General features: G+C 44.1%; 2 protein-coding genes across 5 annotated transcripts in view; one reads left to right on the top strand and one right to left on the bottom strand.

The window, feature by feature from the left end:
- Positions 1–14439, bottom strand: part of RECQL5 (RecQ like helicase 5) — a 37239-nt gene that overhangs the window by 14678 nt on the left and 8122 nt on the right. The gene's annotated exons all lie outside the window — the stretch shown is intronic.
- Positions 1066–13643, top strand: SMIM5 (small integral membrane protein 5). Of its 2 annotated transcripts, XM_032706364.1 has the most exons (6): positions 1070–1142; positions 3948–4089; positions 4464–4604; positions 6194–6347; positions 7750–8052; positions 12940–13643. In XM_032706364.1, exons 4-5 carry the CDS (start codon positions 6221–6223, stop codon positions 7860–7862), a joined length of 240 nt encoding a protein of 79 aa, XP_032562255.1. In that variant the 5' UTR covers positions 1070–1142; positions 3948–4089; positions 4464–4604; positions 6194–6220; the 3' UTR covers positions 7863–8052; positions 12940–13643. The 2 variants fall into 2 exon arrangements, with proteins under 2 accessions (XP_032562256.1, XP_032562255.1); XM_032706365.1 differs by lacking the exon at positions 3948–4089 and having other exon boundaries at positions 1066–1142.

Genomic DNA, 14439 nt, shown 5'->3' with positions numbered 1-14439 from the left:
ACCTGGAGGTCTGAGATCAGTCAAGGACAGGGCACAGAGGGGGCTGTTGAAAGGTGGAGGAGTTTCCAGCACTCCCTGTGAGCTCCAGCTGCCAGACCTCAACCACCAAACTACTGACAGATCCCACTATGTGAAGTAACTACAAGGCTTTCACAGGCACACAGCTACCTCTCTGTCAGCTTCCTGGGGAATGGTTATTTTGCTAATATTAGAATAGACTTTCAGGCTAGATTCAAGCATCACCAACCCTAAAAAAAGTTCTCTTGTAGAAGAGCTACAGGTTTATTTTTAAAATTGACCTTTTCCTTTCATTGGATGGCTCAGTGCTTTGGTCTCCCCACTTAAAAAATTCCTAGTAGTGAGGAATTATCTCGTGGGGTTTTGTGGGATGGACTGGAAAACCAGGGTGCTCAGTAGAGGTGTAAAGACTCTCAGCTCAGTGCCCCAATGGGTACCTCAGCTACTGAAAATGCTATTGCAGGAAATTCAGTGCCTTTTTATATTAATCTAATATTTGGTTGTAGGGGAGAGAAGGGACATTTACAGTGCTGCCTCAAAACCCACCTCCAAATAGTGGGTGGTGGTGATGACAGGGTATTCCAGCCAAAGGGCTGCCCAGTCAGGGCAGCTTTATAATCTGAAGGAATGTGTGGCCTTCTTTTCCAGACCAACTGACAAAGTCAAAGCTTTTCTCCCATGACATCGAGCTGCAATTTACCAGTTTGGGTGTGTGCTGTTAAAGGGCTGAATTCTCTTGATACTGGAAACTATTTTCATCTGCTTGGGAATGAATTATAGGTCTGTCTGGCACCGTTCACTCCTGTTTTAGGAAAAAAAGGGCTTGTCTGAACTATAGTTAAGATTCACGTGGCTGGTCAACTACAACCGTGGCAGCAAACATTGCATTAACAATGATGAGGGAAAACCATGCACTGATAATACAACTCCATTTCTATGGCCCTTTTCATCTCAGCAGTACACTAAAAGCTTGGAACAATAAACAATCGTGCAGGAATTATGACACGTTATGCCAAACTGCATCCAGACTGTAGTCACACCTAGCAACCCACATTGTTCTGGAACAGGAAGCACTGCAGACCTTATCCAGATGAAATCAGAAGCACATTTCAAGAACAAAGCTGGTAGGTTTTGAAACTGGTCAAAGCTTCACGTTCTTTAGAAAGTGGCCAAACACAGTCAGAGTTTATTTTGGAGTTTTAGATCAGAATAAAAAGCATCCCCTCCCCTTTGGCTGCTCAACACCCTCCTTCCATGAGGCTAGGTTTGCCTTCTAAGACTTCCCACAAAATAAGCTACCACAATCCATACAGGCTTCCCATCCCTGTACGGATCCAATTTCAACCAATTTGACTTGCCTGAGTAAGAACAACACAAAGCATTTGCTTCTCCACAGTCAGTCTTGGGAAAAAGACAAGGTTGCAATGGGAATATTGTCCTGGCATTCTGCTTGATGGGCACATCAGGAAGGTTCTCCTTTGTAAGGTCTCTGGAGCTTTGGTGCTGTGGACAGTGGGCACAGTGGAGGAGATCTGACTCCACTGGGACCTGCTGCATTAGGACTAGAGGCACTGACAGCTTCTTGTTCCCAACGAATTCCCCCCTCCGTTGGTCTCCATTTTTAGATTACCTGAGCAACAAATCCACACAAAGCACAGTAAAAGCAATGGATGAGGATCATGGCAAGAGCAGTAGACCCCCTGTGGAGCACAGCTGGCTTAGGAACAAACAAGATGCTTTCATCTACTTCCAACCTAAATGGGCTCAGTGACCAAAGTGTAACAGGCAGTGAGCAAGTAAAGGCCAGTTCAGTTTGTAACTGCAACAAAACCAGGGACTTATTGTCTCCTATCTAAAGATTTCCGAGCATGTTGGAGACTTGGACACACAACAATTAACAAGCAAACCTCTGATGATGCTTACATGTTCCAACTCTTTGCAGAGATGAAGTCACCCAACAGAGGGATGGGATGACTTATCCAAAGTCACGCCACCAGTAAAACATCACTGGCAGGCCAGGAAAACTGCTTCTATTTACTAACTTCCAGTCCTGGGGCTAAACCACAAACTCAAATGCATGTCCTTTGCACTTAAATAGGCTGCTCAAATACCACCAGGGTTATGAGTAAACAAGTGTCTCATTCCTCAGCAGTAAATTTCAGCTCACCCACTCCCTCCAGTTCAACTGTGGATGCACCTGTGTGCACACACAGATCGGATGCAGCTTTCCAAACCAAAGACACACCAAAAAACCCCTATCAATTTGCATCAATTCCAAAAGATTTACAGCAACCTGACTAGGTTTAAGCAGTGGCATGTGGGACCCCATCACACATGGTCATCCCAAAGCTCCTTTTGTTGCTTGAAGCCTGGAAGCCCTCCCACACAGCCAGTTCACAGCACAAAGGAACCTTGACTGAGGCTTTTCTCTCAAATGTCTAGATTGAGGCTTTTTAATGGCTTTAGTCTCAAAAGGACTGAGCAGCCAACTCCTTTGAGTGCTTCAGTATGGCAGAGTCCATTAAAACAACTCAGAAAGATAATTTCGGTGCTATTATGGCAATTTTCACAGCTTTATTCAGTGGGCACAGCAAGATGAATCTGCATTAATGCTTTCTGGGAATCTGAATCTCTATAAGCCCTGAACACAGGCCATGCTCTTTGGTTTTACAGGGTCATGTAATCCTTGCAGCTGAGCAGCACACCTGCAGCTGTTACCATTCCCCTGCATCATTACTGTGCTCTCTCTTTTCGACCAAGCCTAACAGCTCATGACACATGGCAGATTGGGCCTTTTTTTCCTCAGAAAGAAATAAACCCAAATTAAATGATTTATTGTATTCCCTCCTCTGCTGTGCCTTGTAACATAGGGAAGGGCAGAAAGATTTGATGATCTAGTTCAACTGGCAACACTGGATAGATGAATTATTTCTTAAAGAACAGCCAGAACAGGATACAGCTGAAATCATGGATTTCAAGCTGCCACCCCACCCCAGCAGGAAATTCTAACCTGCCTGTCACAAGACACCAGCATTGAGTTTACTTTCTTTTCCACCTGAGTTTCTCATCTTGCCTCTCTTCCCCTTATTCTCACTTCATGTGAGCTCTGGCTACAGCTGTGGAGCAGAAGTTCCTGACATTGGTCTAACAATGTGTTATGAAGACCACACTGCACTGTGGTCATTCACTGTTTCTTCTGTAACAAGTTCCATCAGCTTTGCTGCCCTACAGCCATGTCTCCTCTGCTCTGGAGAGGTCCCATCCTCAGTGGGTGAGGTTTTGAGGAAGGAAAATGATGAGCAGGGAGAAAAACACCAGCAATTATGTTTGCTCCAAGCTCCACAGAATCTGTGAGGTAGTAACTTGGGTGGCTCTTCTAGGCTCTAAGCCAGCACTCTAACACTAGAAAGTAAACTGTCAGTTAACCTACAACCTACACACCTACAACCTTAAGTTTTAAATCTCCCAAGAGTTGCCTGTTTTAGTAATAATCATTACAATTACTGCTTCAGTAATGAATATGCTGACCACCTTTCTGTTATTACTGTTGGTGACAGTAGTAACAGAACTGGGAGCTTCCTTGAACAGAGTATAACAGAAAAAAAGGAATTAATTCTTAGAACTCGACTCTGAAATTTGTAAGTAATGTCATCACTGTTGTGTTGTACAAGAGGAAGATGGATAAGTGACACAACACTATTCTTACCCTTATGCTAATTTCAAGGGTGAGCTCTTGGTTTCGCTGAAATCAAGTGGGAAAAGGTCAGAATCAAAACCAGTCCTGAACAAAGACTTTAAGTCACAACTAGAAAGGAACATACAAGTAGAATGGAATATACAGAATATAACTGGTTTTCTTGGGAGAGTTTCACTTTTTTTTCTTTAAGAATTATTTTATTATTCACCCTTTTGCTACGCTGCACAAGCAGAAATCCCAAAGCAGCGAGAGCCCTTGGAACCAGAGTGCAAGTCAGAAGTGCAGTCGAGCAGAAAAACATTTGCTTCCTCACGGGTAGATTGGAGACTGCACCACCAGCATCAAACTTTGCCCCTGATGTAGTTCAGACCAAGGTAAACAAGCAACATTCCTTGCAAGTTTTAGAATAAAAACTCCTTCACTTAGCTCCAGACCAGGTTCCATGGGCAGGGGAGTGGCCGTTACTGAGACATGCTTTTTCATTTCAGACTAAGCACTTTGCTAATCCAGAGCTCTACAATCCTAATCAGTAATTTTACACTGTATACCCAAACTTCACAAGCCTGGTTCTTATATTTGTTCCTTCTGGTGCAGTCCAAAGCATGGCATGGAAGGTTATTACAGCAGATTCCTTACTAGGAGAGCTTCTGGACAGGCAGAAACACCTCCAAAGGGAACAAACATTTTCAGGATCTTAGAGCCAGAATTTTTTTCTTTTTTTTTTTTTTTTTTAACATTTTTCTTCTAGAGCCAAGAACAGAAAACACAAATCACCTCTGCTTCCTCCACCATCTCTTGGAATGGAAACAAAACTGAAAACCTGCTGACACAGAATCCCACAGCACGGTGCAAAGGATAAGGCAGCCGTTTCTGGAGCAGCTCACTTGGGGTATGCAGTCATCTGGAAAGAACTATTTAGCCCTAGTCTCAAAAGTGACCTTTTCAGGTCAAAAGGCCACAGCTCTGCCTCCCTGCTAAGTTGCACAGAGATCTTTCTGTAGATGTAGATTTTCCATCCACCCCCATCCCAGCTGGTTCCGATTTTTATTCCTTAGCTTGGGTTTAAAAGAACAAAGAAAAGCCTTTTTGAATTGCATAAACATACAAAACTTAATTTAACTTGGCACTGTAATATTTAAGCCCAGCATGCAAAGAAACAGCCAAGGTCTCTCTGTCCTCAGTGTGTTTAGAAGAAACTGAACTCCAAGCCTCCATTTGTTTGAGTAACTGATCCAGATGTGCAGGAAGGAATTAGCTGGCTTGTTCTGGAAGTGCTGTCTTGGTCACTTGGCTTTGTGTTATCACTGAGACCAGGACATTAAACTGCAATGTTCAAGTCCCATAACCCAGTGATGACTATTACAAAACACACAAACTAGCACATTTTGATATAACAATGACATAAAAGTTATAATCCATTCAAGTGTTGACCTGTCCAAACCCTTGTTTTAGGTGAAACTATGGATGTTTCTCAACAATATCCAATTCTAGTTCCTGACTGAAGAAAAAATTTAGCATCCATAGGTCTCCTGCCCACTAGTTTTTGCCTTCCCAAATCCTGCTCATGGGGCAAAAGATCAGCAAATATTGGTGGCAAAACTGAGGCACATAACTTTGATTACACTAATATTTTCAGTTACAGTAGCTCCTGATGATCACTCTGAGAATAAAGAAGGTCTAAGATTAATGAGTAGGATTAACCTCCCTTGTGGAGCATCTCCCCAACAGATCCAGGGGCTTTTATTTGCTCATCACCAGCACTGATGGGTGGACATCCATTGTTCAATTCATATATTGCTCAGTTAGAATGTAGCTTAAAATGAAACCCTTACCTTTCATTCATCTGTAAGAACTTGAAAAGCACCCATCTGTCCCCAGGGAATGCAGACTTTAAATCTTAATATCACCATACAGTAAAACTGGTTGATAAAACATTATTAAAGGTATTGTACTGAGGTGTTGAAATAAGTGCCTTAGTTTTTGAAGGGGCTTTCTGTAGCTCAAAGTGCAAGAAGCCTTCAAGGGAGTCTGCTTTGTGTTACTCAGTAAAAAACAACTGAAAACTATGTACCACTGGAGTTTAGCATTTGGAATTCAAGCTGAGTTAGAACTGCATTTCTTTCTGGAAGGACAAGTTAGCACAACTAGAAAAAAAATTATTTTCATTGGCTGAAAGCCAAGGGCAGGCACTGTCCAGTTCTAACTCTGTGCCTGCTGAAATAAGTGTCCTTGCAGAAGAAACACCGTTTTGCCTTTGCTTAACAGTGCAGTTGACAAAACATCCTCGAAGCTGGATTTTGAAATTAAAACAGTGCTAGAACACGTAGACAGTTAATAGTCCTCCACCTTAGCTACTGGGAGCAAGGACTGAGACCAGATAAACTTGTTTTCCTTGTGATCACCAGCTGTATAAGAAGGCTGGCAGCTCCCTAGCATTAGTCAGTGAAGAGGTTTATTCTCTGTTTGGTTCTTCTACAGCATAAAGCCTGGAGAGCTTGTGACAGAATGTCTACTGAAACCTTTCTGAAGGAAATTCAAGGCATTGGTGAGAAGTTTCTCCTTAAGCTCCAGAAACTGCCCAAGGCTGAGCCAGTGGAGATTGTCTGCTTTTGTGTGGTTCTTCTGTTCATTGGTGAGTTTATTGGTGGAGGCCAAGGGGTGTCAGAATTTCTCTTCTATGGGGGCAGCTTGTGCCACACTCTTGGTTGGTGGGTTGGTGGTGTTGGCAATTGTTTTTCAGGCTGTGCTCTGAGGCCCAGGTTAATTTCTAGGTCATTTTTTTAATACTCAGCACATATCTCTACATGGATGCAGAGCATGGCAGGCCAACAGTACAGCTTTACCCAAAGCTCTCATATTTAAACATTGGTTTAAACAGCAGTATTTTAACCAAACCAGAGCTGCTGTAATGTTTTGATGCATAGGAGATAGTTTATGACAAATGGTATTAGGGCATCTCCCTGCCACAAGACACTTAAGTGAGACTCCGAGTGTCATTCCTGTTCCTGGCTCAGTGGAAGCCAGTATGCTTCAGATGAGCCTATTTATTCCCCTCTGGTAATGGCAAGATCCCTCCTGCTGCTCTGTGTGGGGATGGCATGGAAGGAATAACAAAGAACTGCTTGATCAAGGGGGATGAAGTTTGTTTATATGATGGGAAAAACAAGCAGGAAGGAAGACAGGCCCTCCTCCTCAAAAACACAGTTTGCTCCCAGACAAAAGGAAGGGTGTGTATCCAACTGGACACTCCTCCCTGGGCTGGAATTCAGAAAGTCACACCTGCTGCTTTATTTTGTTCATACCTACAGCTGGTTCCCCACAGGTTCAGATACCTGGCAGCCCAGCTCCAGGCTTTGAAGGAACACATGCACACACACACATGCACGTTCACACACTGTTGTGTGTTTTGCAGGATGAAACATGTCATCCTTTTCTACTCCAGATAAACTAATATATCCCTCCCAACACCAACCATCATGGCTAGAGGAGAATATCAGGAAGTTAGCCCACTGCTTTGTGAAACAAAACTCTGCATTTGAAGTATCTATTTTTTCAAGCTAAATACAGAAGAAAGAGTAAAGCCAACCCAGTCACAAATATCTATCCTTAAAGGCTACACTGCATGCTCTCTTCAGAAATACAACTGACAGTTTGAGCAACCAAACCCTCTTGAGTTGCTTCTGACACAACTATGGGCAGAGTTGGATTTTCATCCTTTCCAGGCACAAAGCTCTGCTCAGTAACTGCATGTCAGCTCCTAAGCAACAGCCCATGAGGCAGGTGAAGATAAACCCCCACATGGTGTGGTATGTAGCTCTTAAGATCTCAAAATACCAGGTAATGATTGTCCAGATTAAATGGATAACCAATACAAGTGAACAGGAACTTAGGAGGGGGGGAGTTGGGGATATAAGGCAAAAAAAAAATTCACAAGAAACCAGGCTTTGTTCATTTTGCTGCTCAACAAACAACTTGCAGGAGGCATAGGGATTGCTCCAACACCATGAAACAATATCCTTTGCTTCTCTTTCCAGTCACTGTTCTGGTGCTCATGATCATTGCCTGCAGTTGCTGCTGCTACAGCTGCTGTGGCTGTGATGACACCAGAGGTAGGAAGAGCCAAGTCCGCCCGACTGCCCGCTCGTGAAGTGCAACGAGGTGACACAACCCACTATCAAGGACACGCATGGACATCATGATTCAGTCCTATGGGAATGACTTTCCACACTAGCTCACTGAAAATGGCAATAACAATATTAATTAACATGACTCAAAGGACCAGAAACCACAGCGTAGAATTCCTTCTCTCTGTGACAGCCACCACTGTGACCAGAAAGGTAAAGCTCCTTTACCATCACTGTCTCCCTCTTCTAGGGTGGGATGGGGTGGGAGGGCATGGACACAAGTTGCTGAGAAAAGAGACAGCTTTCCCAAAGACAGCCCTGCAGCTGGGCCAGCCAAGGATCCCCTCTGAGAGCACGGGGCCACAGACCAAAGCAGAGAACACGTCCAGGACCACATGCCAGGCAGTGCCTGCTCTCCTCACAGGTGGCTAACCCAGAAGGATGGTGCTGGGCGTTAGCAAAACTCACTGACATCACCACATGCTCAGGTGATCATGGATCAAGCCCAAACCTGCTCTCTCAAAAACCAGCTGCAGGAGACATGTTTAGCTATCTGCTGAAAACAACAAATCATGGACCTTCTGATCCAGACGTGCCAGCTGAGGCTCTGAGAAGAGCTGGTAACAAATGCTCCTGGTGTCATTTCATTGGTGTTACAATGAGGTGAAACTGCCAAAGAAAAAATTCAGATCACGTGGAATATTCTTTGTAAACAGAAAGGCGAAGGCAAAAGGGAAAAACTCACCAACACCACAGCTTATTTTGATCGTACTGCTGCTAAACGTGCTCCCTCCCCACCCCCCTGTGTGGTTCTACTGCTTGTTGCAGATGAATGGTTCTTGCAGAGCATGGGAGCTACAGGAGATGAACAAATCCCTGCCCTTACTTGAGGGATCTGTGGCCTGACTCCCTGCACTGTGTGCAGTTTATTTTAGTGGACATAAACACTATGCCAAGGGTATGTTTATGAGCAGGCACAGAGGCATTTTGGAGGAGTGACACGCACCGTGGTAACCGTCACTTCAGGGTATGTGAGCAGCAGCTGACAGCGGGCACGGTGACAGAGCAGAGCCAAGAATGGGCTGTGCTGCTGGAGTTAACAAGTGCAAATAAATCCCTTTTCCATGCTGCAGCCACTGTGTATGTTTGGTTTGCGCTCCGGCGAACTTCCGAAAGGGATTTATGTACGTACAAGGCTGTGGCACAGGCCACGACTTCCACAGCTGGGACAGCCCAATGGAAGGCTGAAATACTGCACAACTCAAAGCCACTGGTCTTTCAGCACCAAGTGTGGGACCAAACACCTTTTTGAGAGGGTATAAAAAGTTACATGCACACAGAGAAGTCACCTTCAGCCCCTGTATCCCAAGTGCTAAGTGCAGAGGAGGCAAAGGGGTTACACATGTATGTACCAGAGGCAACATGGAGCTAGGGAGAATAGAATCATCAAGTTTTTAACAGTGGGCTTTTAAATATTCTTTACGCTTCAAAAGGGAGAAAAAATAAAGAAAACTTTGTAAAGAAATGTCTTTTCTCTGATGCCTGCGCTCAGATTGGTAAAAAGCACATTATGTCAGTAGTTTCTTATGTTTAAGAGCTTTATTTTTTGTCAACAAACCAGATGTGGGTATTTGGCATTTTTGTGCTGCTGCACATTGGAATATATCTGCAGCCAATGACATAGAAAATAGTCTAAGAATCAAAAGAAAAATAAAATTCCTCAAACTACCGATGTTACTTTTAAATTAATAAAAAGGAAAAACCTTCCAGCAGAAGATGAGGATGTTCCTCAGAAAGTAAATAGTTGAGCCCCAACTTGGCAACTGCCAACAGCAGACTACACTAGGATGAGCCACTGCATGCACAGTTACACTCAGACTAACAAAGCACTGGGCTTTATTAGGCTGTCCCAAAGCTTTCACTGCCAACCAGCATGTTAGGGTAAAATAAGCTCAAGCACAGCATCAGTTTAGTCTAATCAACATTCAGAGGTGCATCACACCAACCTCTCAGATATGTCATTGCTCATTTCACTCACAAACAAGTGGTAATCAAGGTGGCATCGGCAGCCTCAGAACCTCTTTTGCAGGAGACAGACTCAACAGATGTTTCTGTATCTAAATTAAGTCACAAGACCCGGGAATGAACAGAGCTCACTTTCTTTCCTAGCTGGTGCTAGACAGTGCCAGCTACAGACATGAACAGAATCCCATTGAGAACTGTTGGAGCAGCATGGAGCCAGTCTGTGCTAAGTCAGGAGGAAGCTCAGCAGGCTGGACACATACCAACAACTGACAGGTTGCTGTCACTGGGAACAAGCTGCCAGGCCTTATCTCAACAGGAAAAGCTACAAATGCATGTTTCCCAGTGGTGGTACAAGTTAAACCACCGACAGATACCAGGCAGGGGGACAAGAGAAATGGCTCCTCTCTTATCGCTGCCGCCTTAAGTTCCTGAATTAGAAACTGAATAAACACAGCACTGTTAAACAAAGAGAAGGACAGAAAATTAAGCAATTATTTAGAGGATTCAGGTGGTTTTCTGGAGCAGAGGAGCAGGCACCATTTAGAGGAGTCTCTGGACCAATTTCTACACACTTGTCTGGACCTCACAGGCCTAATGTTCTGCCTTGTACCATTTTGTACCACTGCACTCAGCTGGGCTATTCCTGTAGCTGAGATTTAGACATGCCAATTGCTTGTCTGGACTGGGTGGGGTCTGCTGCTTTCTTGCATGCAACTTATCAGGGTGGCCTGAAAGATGCCCAGCAAGTCCCCAGTTTACTGCAGCCCTTCAGCTTCTGCCAACTACAAACGTGCCAGTCCCTGAGTCCCTCCTCACCACCCAAAAGAGCTTTTGTGGTTTTGGCTTCAATCCATACTCATACATAGGGACCTGTAGGGAGCACTAGTGAGGATGGATCCTCTGTTTCAAAATGCAGAGGGAGATTCAGAAAAGCACAGACTAAGGAGAGACAGCTTCAAACACACCAACTCCTGCACACGTTGTGAAAACTGAGTGAGCTCGAAGGAACTGCAAGGGAATACCGTTACTTCAGTCCTGATGATAAAAGTGTTGAAGTTGATTCTTTCCCTGAGGAACCTCAAAAAGCCAGCAAGGCCAGCCCCTCCAGCAGAAGTGGCTGAAGGTCTACTGATGACTCGATGGAATAGCTTCTGTTCTGTAACATTATCCCTCTGGTTTCAAAGCGATTTGCTTGGCTTGTGAAAAATAAGTTTCCTTTTGACACACACACAGTCTCGCGCACCACACTCCTCCTTCTCCCCTCCCACCTCTCTGCAGAACCATCCCTCGGGTCTTCTCCAGTCAGGAAAGCAACAGGGAGGCAGTTTTATTGCAGTTAACAGCAGTGCAATGCTCTGTAACGGATTTATTTCCGTGAACTGTCACAACGGATTTTGGACTGCAGGGCAATCTTGTTCATGGTCTCACTCAGGGTCCAGGAAACACAGCCTTTCTCTCCACCACATCCTGTCCAGACAGGACATAGTGGGCCTTTTCAGTCACTGCAGCAGGTGTAGGAGGGGATAAAGCCACGGAGAGGAAGAAATGTCTGAGCAACAGCTGAATTAGGACTTTTTATTTAGCCTCAAGGTCTTTGATTTGATTAAATTAGCCACACCTTTGCAGGAAAATCAGCTGTTAATCATTTACTGCAGCACCAAGGTAATTTCCAGGCTACCTCTGAAAGTCTCAAGGCACAGTAAGGGGTCCCTCATCACAGGCCAGGATCTCTTGGAGGGGTGCAGAGGAGGCAACAGAAGAAATACCTTCTACAAACACAACAGCTTCAGGTATTTATAAAATCTTCATAAAGATTAGTAAAAGATTACTGTGCTTAGTAAAAGAGAGAGGAACTTCCTGGGGTGTGCAGTCCCACAGGGTTCCTGCCTTTGGGTCTACAGAACCAGTATCTAGGCTGCCTCCTTTCTGAAGGCAAAGGAAGCTATTCAGAACAGCTTTCCTGTCCCGTGTGCCTGTTGGTTAGAGACTGAGCATGGTGATCTGCCATCAGTCCAGAAAACAAACCATGAACTGAATATATTTGGCTGCTGAAAAAGAAACAAAACCTTCAGCAAGTGCAAGCTTGTGCTTCTAGTCAAATCTGAGCTGCTGAGGATGAAACACGCTTTACGGGACTAATCCTTTTCCTTACAGTACTCAGTATACCTAAGGGGCAGCAAGTCAAACAAATTTTCAAAAATAACAAAGATCTCTTCCTGTATTACATCTGCATAGTTGCATTTGCAAGAAAGTGTGAGAAATATTCCACCCTTTCCCTTGAGAAACAAGGAACCTTCAGTAAAACCACAAGATGCTCACAAAGAGATGCTGGATGTTCTTTAGAGGGCCGACAGCTGAGTCATTATGCAAAGTATCAGTGAAAAAGCAAGTGTGTAGAACCCACTGAGATCCCAGTTTAAATTATTACTGGACCTAAGTACTTCATGGAAGGAAAACTTGTGCTTCTATTGCAGAGTAACAGAAAGCATTACTAAAGCGAACTCCATTAGCAGGACTCCCTTTTTAACATAATTAGACTACTCTAAGCCTTATAAAAGCAACAAATTGTACATGATCTTTGCTTATTGTTGGTGGGTGGATTTTTTTTTGCTTGTTTGTTTTTAAATAAGTCTTCATTTAATCTCCAGTGTGTTCTCAGAGTTTCAGTCCCCAACTCTATTTTAGAGATCTTTCTAATGGTATCAAGGAAGTTCTCCCACTGAATACTTGGTTTTCATGTATAGGCTGTGCAGCTAACAGAGGTGAAGGGTTCATACTGAACATGCTGGAGACACTATATTATTTAAAATATTGATTAACTATGATTAAAATAAACCTCAGCTGCCAAAATCTTGTAGAGCCAGAAGCTTTTCCTCTTTACATCTTGGTAGATCTGATTGTGAAACAGGCCTCAGCTGTATTTCTTCTGGTTTATGCTCCCATTTCTGTTTCTGCTTTTGGAAGGGGGATGCCTGTAGGCACAGACAGCATTCATACCTGTAACTGGTTTTGAGACTGTGCTCAGAGCATAGAGAGGATACACCAACACCTGACACTGTTCTTGTCTACCCCCAGCAGGGTGGAAAACCAGCATGTCATCAGCGCAAGAGGCATCCTCAGTTCTGGAAGACCTAAAGACACTGATTACAGCAAGTGACTGGAGTCTTGGAGGGCTGGTGGTGATTGGCATCTTCTGTCTTGTTTTTATTGCTCTCATTTTATTTGCTGCTATCTTTGGGTGCTGCACATCTTCAAGGCACAAAGAGAGCGGCACATAGACAGTGACGTAACAACATGGTACTTGGAGCAAGTCAGCCCAGCTACAACCTGACTGTGTTGTTCACAGAAAGCTTCCTCATCCTCTCTCCCTGGGCGATTATTTCTCCCCATGCAACTTTCCTGCATCAAAAGCAATGTCCCAATGCCTACAAGTTGTTCTGCAGGTCCACAGCAAACTCGGTACATTGGGCTGTCTGTGCTCAGGAACTGCGCGATTCGCCAAATACCAAAGTCAACTCACCTCTGTCTGATTTTCATCTTTCAAGCAAACCCACCAGTTAGAGGTGGCTACCCCCTAAAACTGATTGTCTTCTGCTGCTGCAGCTACATGGTTTGTTTGGTTTTTTTTTTTCACCTTGCAAAAGAGCAATAGGAAACTCTGAGCACTGAAAACTTTGTCTAAACCCACTCTGGAAAAGCAGCTTATACCATTGTTCTGCTGTCATACTCAGACAATAGCCTAAATATACTATGCAAAAAACTTGCTTGCCAGTACACAATCTGTCTTCATTTGTTCTTATTTATAACCTTGCAAGGTCAGAGTTTAAGGTTTGCTTTCACTGTTTGGATAGTAAATAGAACTGTATTAATTCAATATGTAAAAAAGAAATGCACCATGGCATTTCTTTCCATATCACCTCAGTGTCCTGCACAGTTATGAGCAGGGAGGTCAGTCAGTGGTGCTGCAAGATGTGTCATGGGGATGCACATGGCATGTTGTACAGCAGGAAGAATGGACCAAGCTAGGGGTGGGAAGAAAAAGTATGGGAGACGTGATTTCTAATTAGGTCAGTGATACTCAGATTATTATTCTGAGGCCCTGGCACAGGTTGCCCACAGAAGCTGTGGTTGCCCCGTCCCTGGAAGTGTTCAAGGCCAGGTTGGATGAGGCTTGGAGCAACCTGGTGTAGTGGAAGGTGTCCCTGCCTATGGCAGGTGGGTGGAACTGAGTGATCTTTAAGGTCCCTTCCAACCCAAACCATTCTATGATTATACAAACCCCAGACACAAACAGCCCTCTGATCACTGAGCTGGTAACACACAGCAGAAGGAGCAGACCTACTCAGCCAAGTGGATCAAATTCTCAGAGCAAGAAGCCTCCTAGAAGCTACTTCACAGCACCACCTCAACTTTAGGCAAAGACATGCTCCTTCAAGTGCCCAAGTGTCGTGTCATATTTCAGTACAAAAAGGACTATCCCATAAAAAACAGGATTTGTTTACCAAGCATGACAACAAGGACAAACATGACAACAGGCTCACCAAGGCATCAGAAAAAAAGCACATTACATTCATG

This window comes from Chiroxiphia lanceolata, chromosome 19, assembly GCF_009829145.1.
Source record: "Chiroxiphia lanceolata isolate bChiLan1 chromosome 19, bChiLan1.pri, whole genome shotgun sequence".
Classification (NCBI taxonomy): Eukaryota; Metazoa; Chordata; class Aves; order Passeriformes; family Pipridae; genus Chiroxiphia; species Chiroxiphia lanceolata.
The sequence above is the reverse complement of the archived record's forward strand: the minus strand, read 5'-3'. Positions and strand labels throughout refer to the sequence as shown.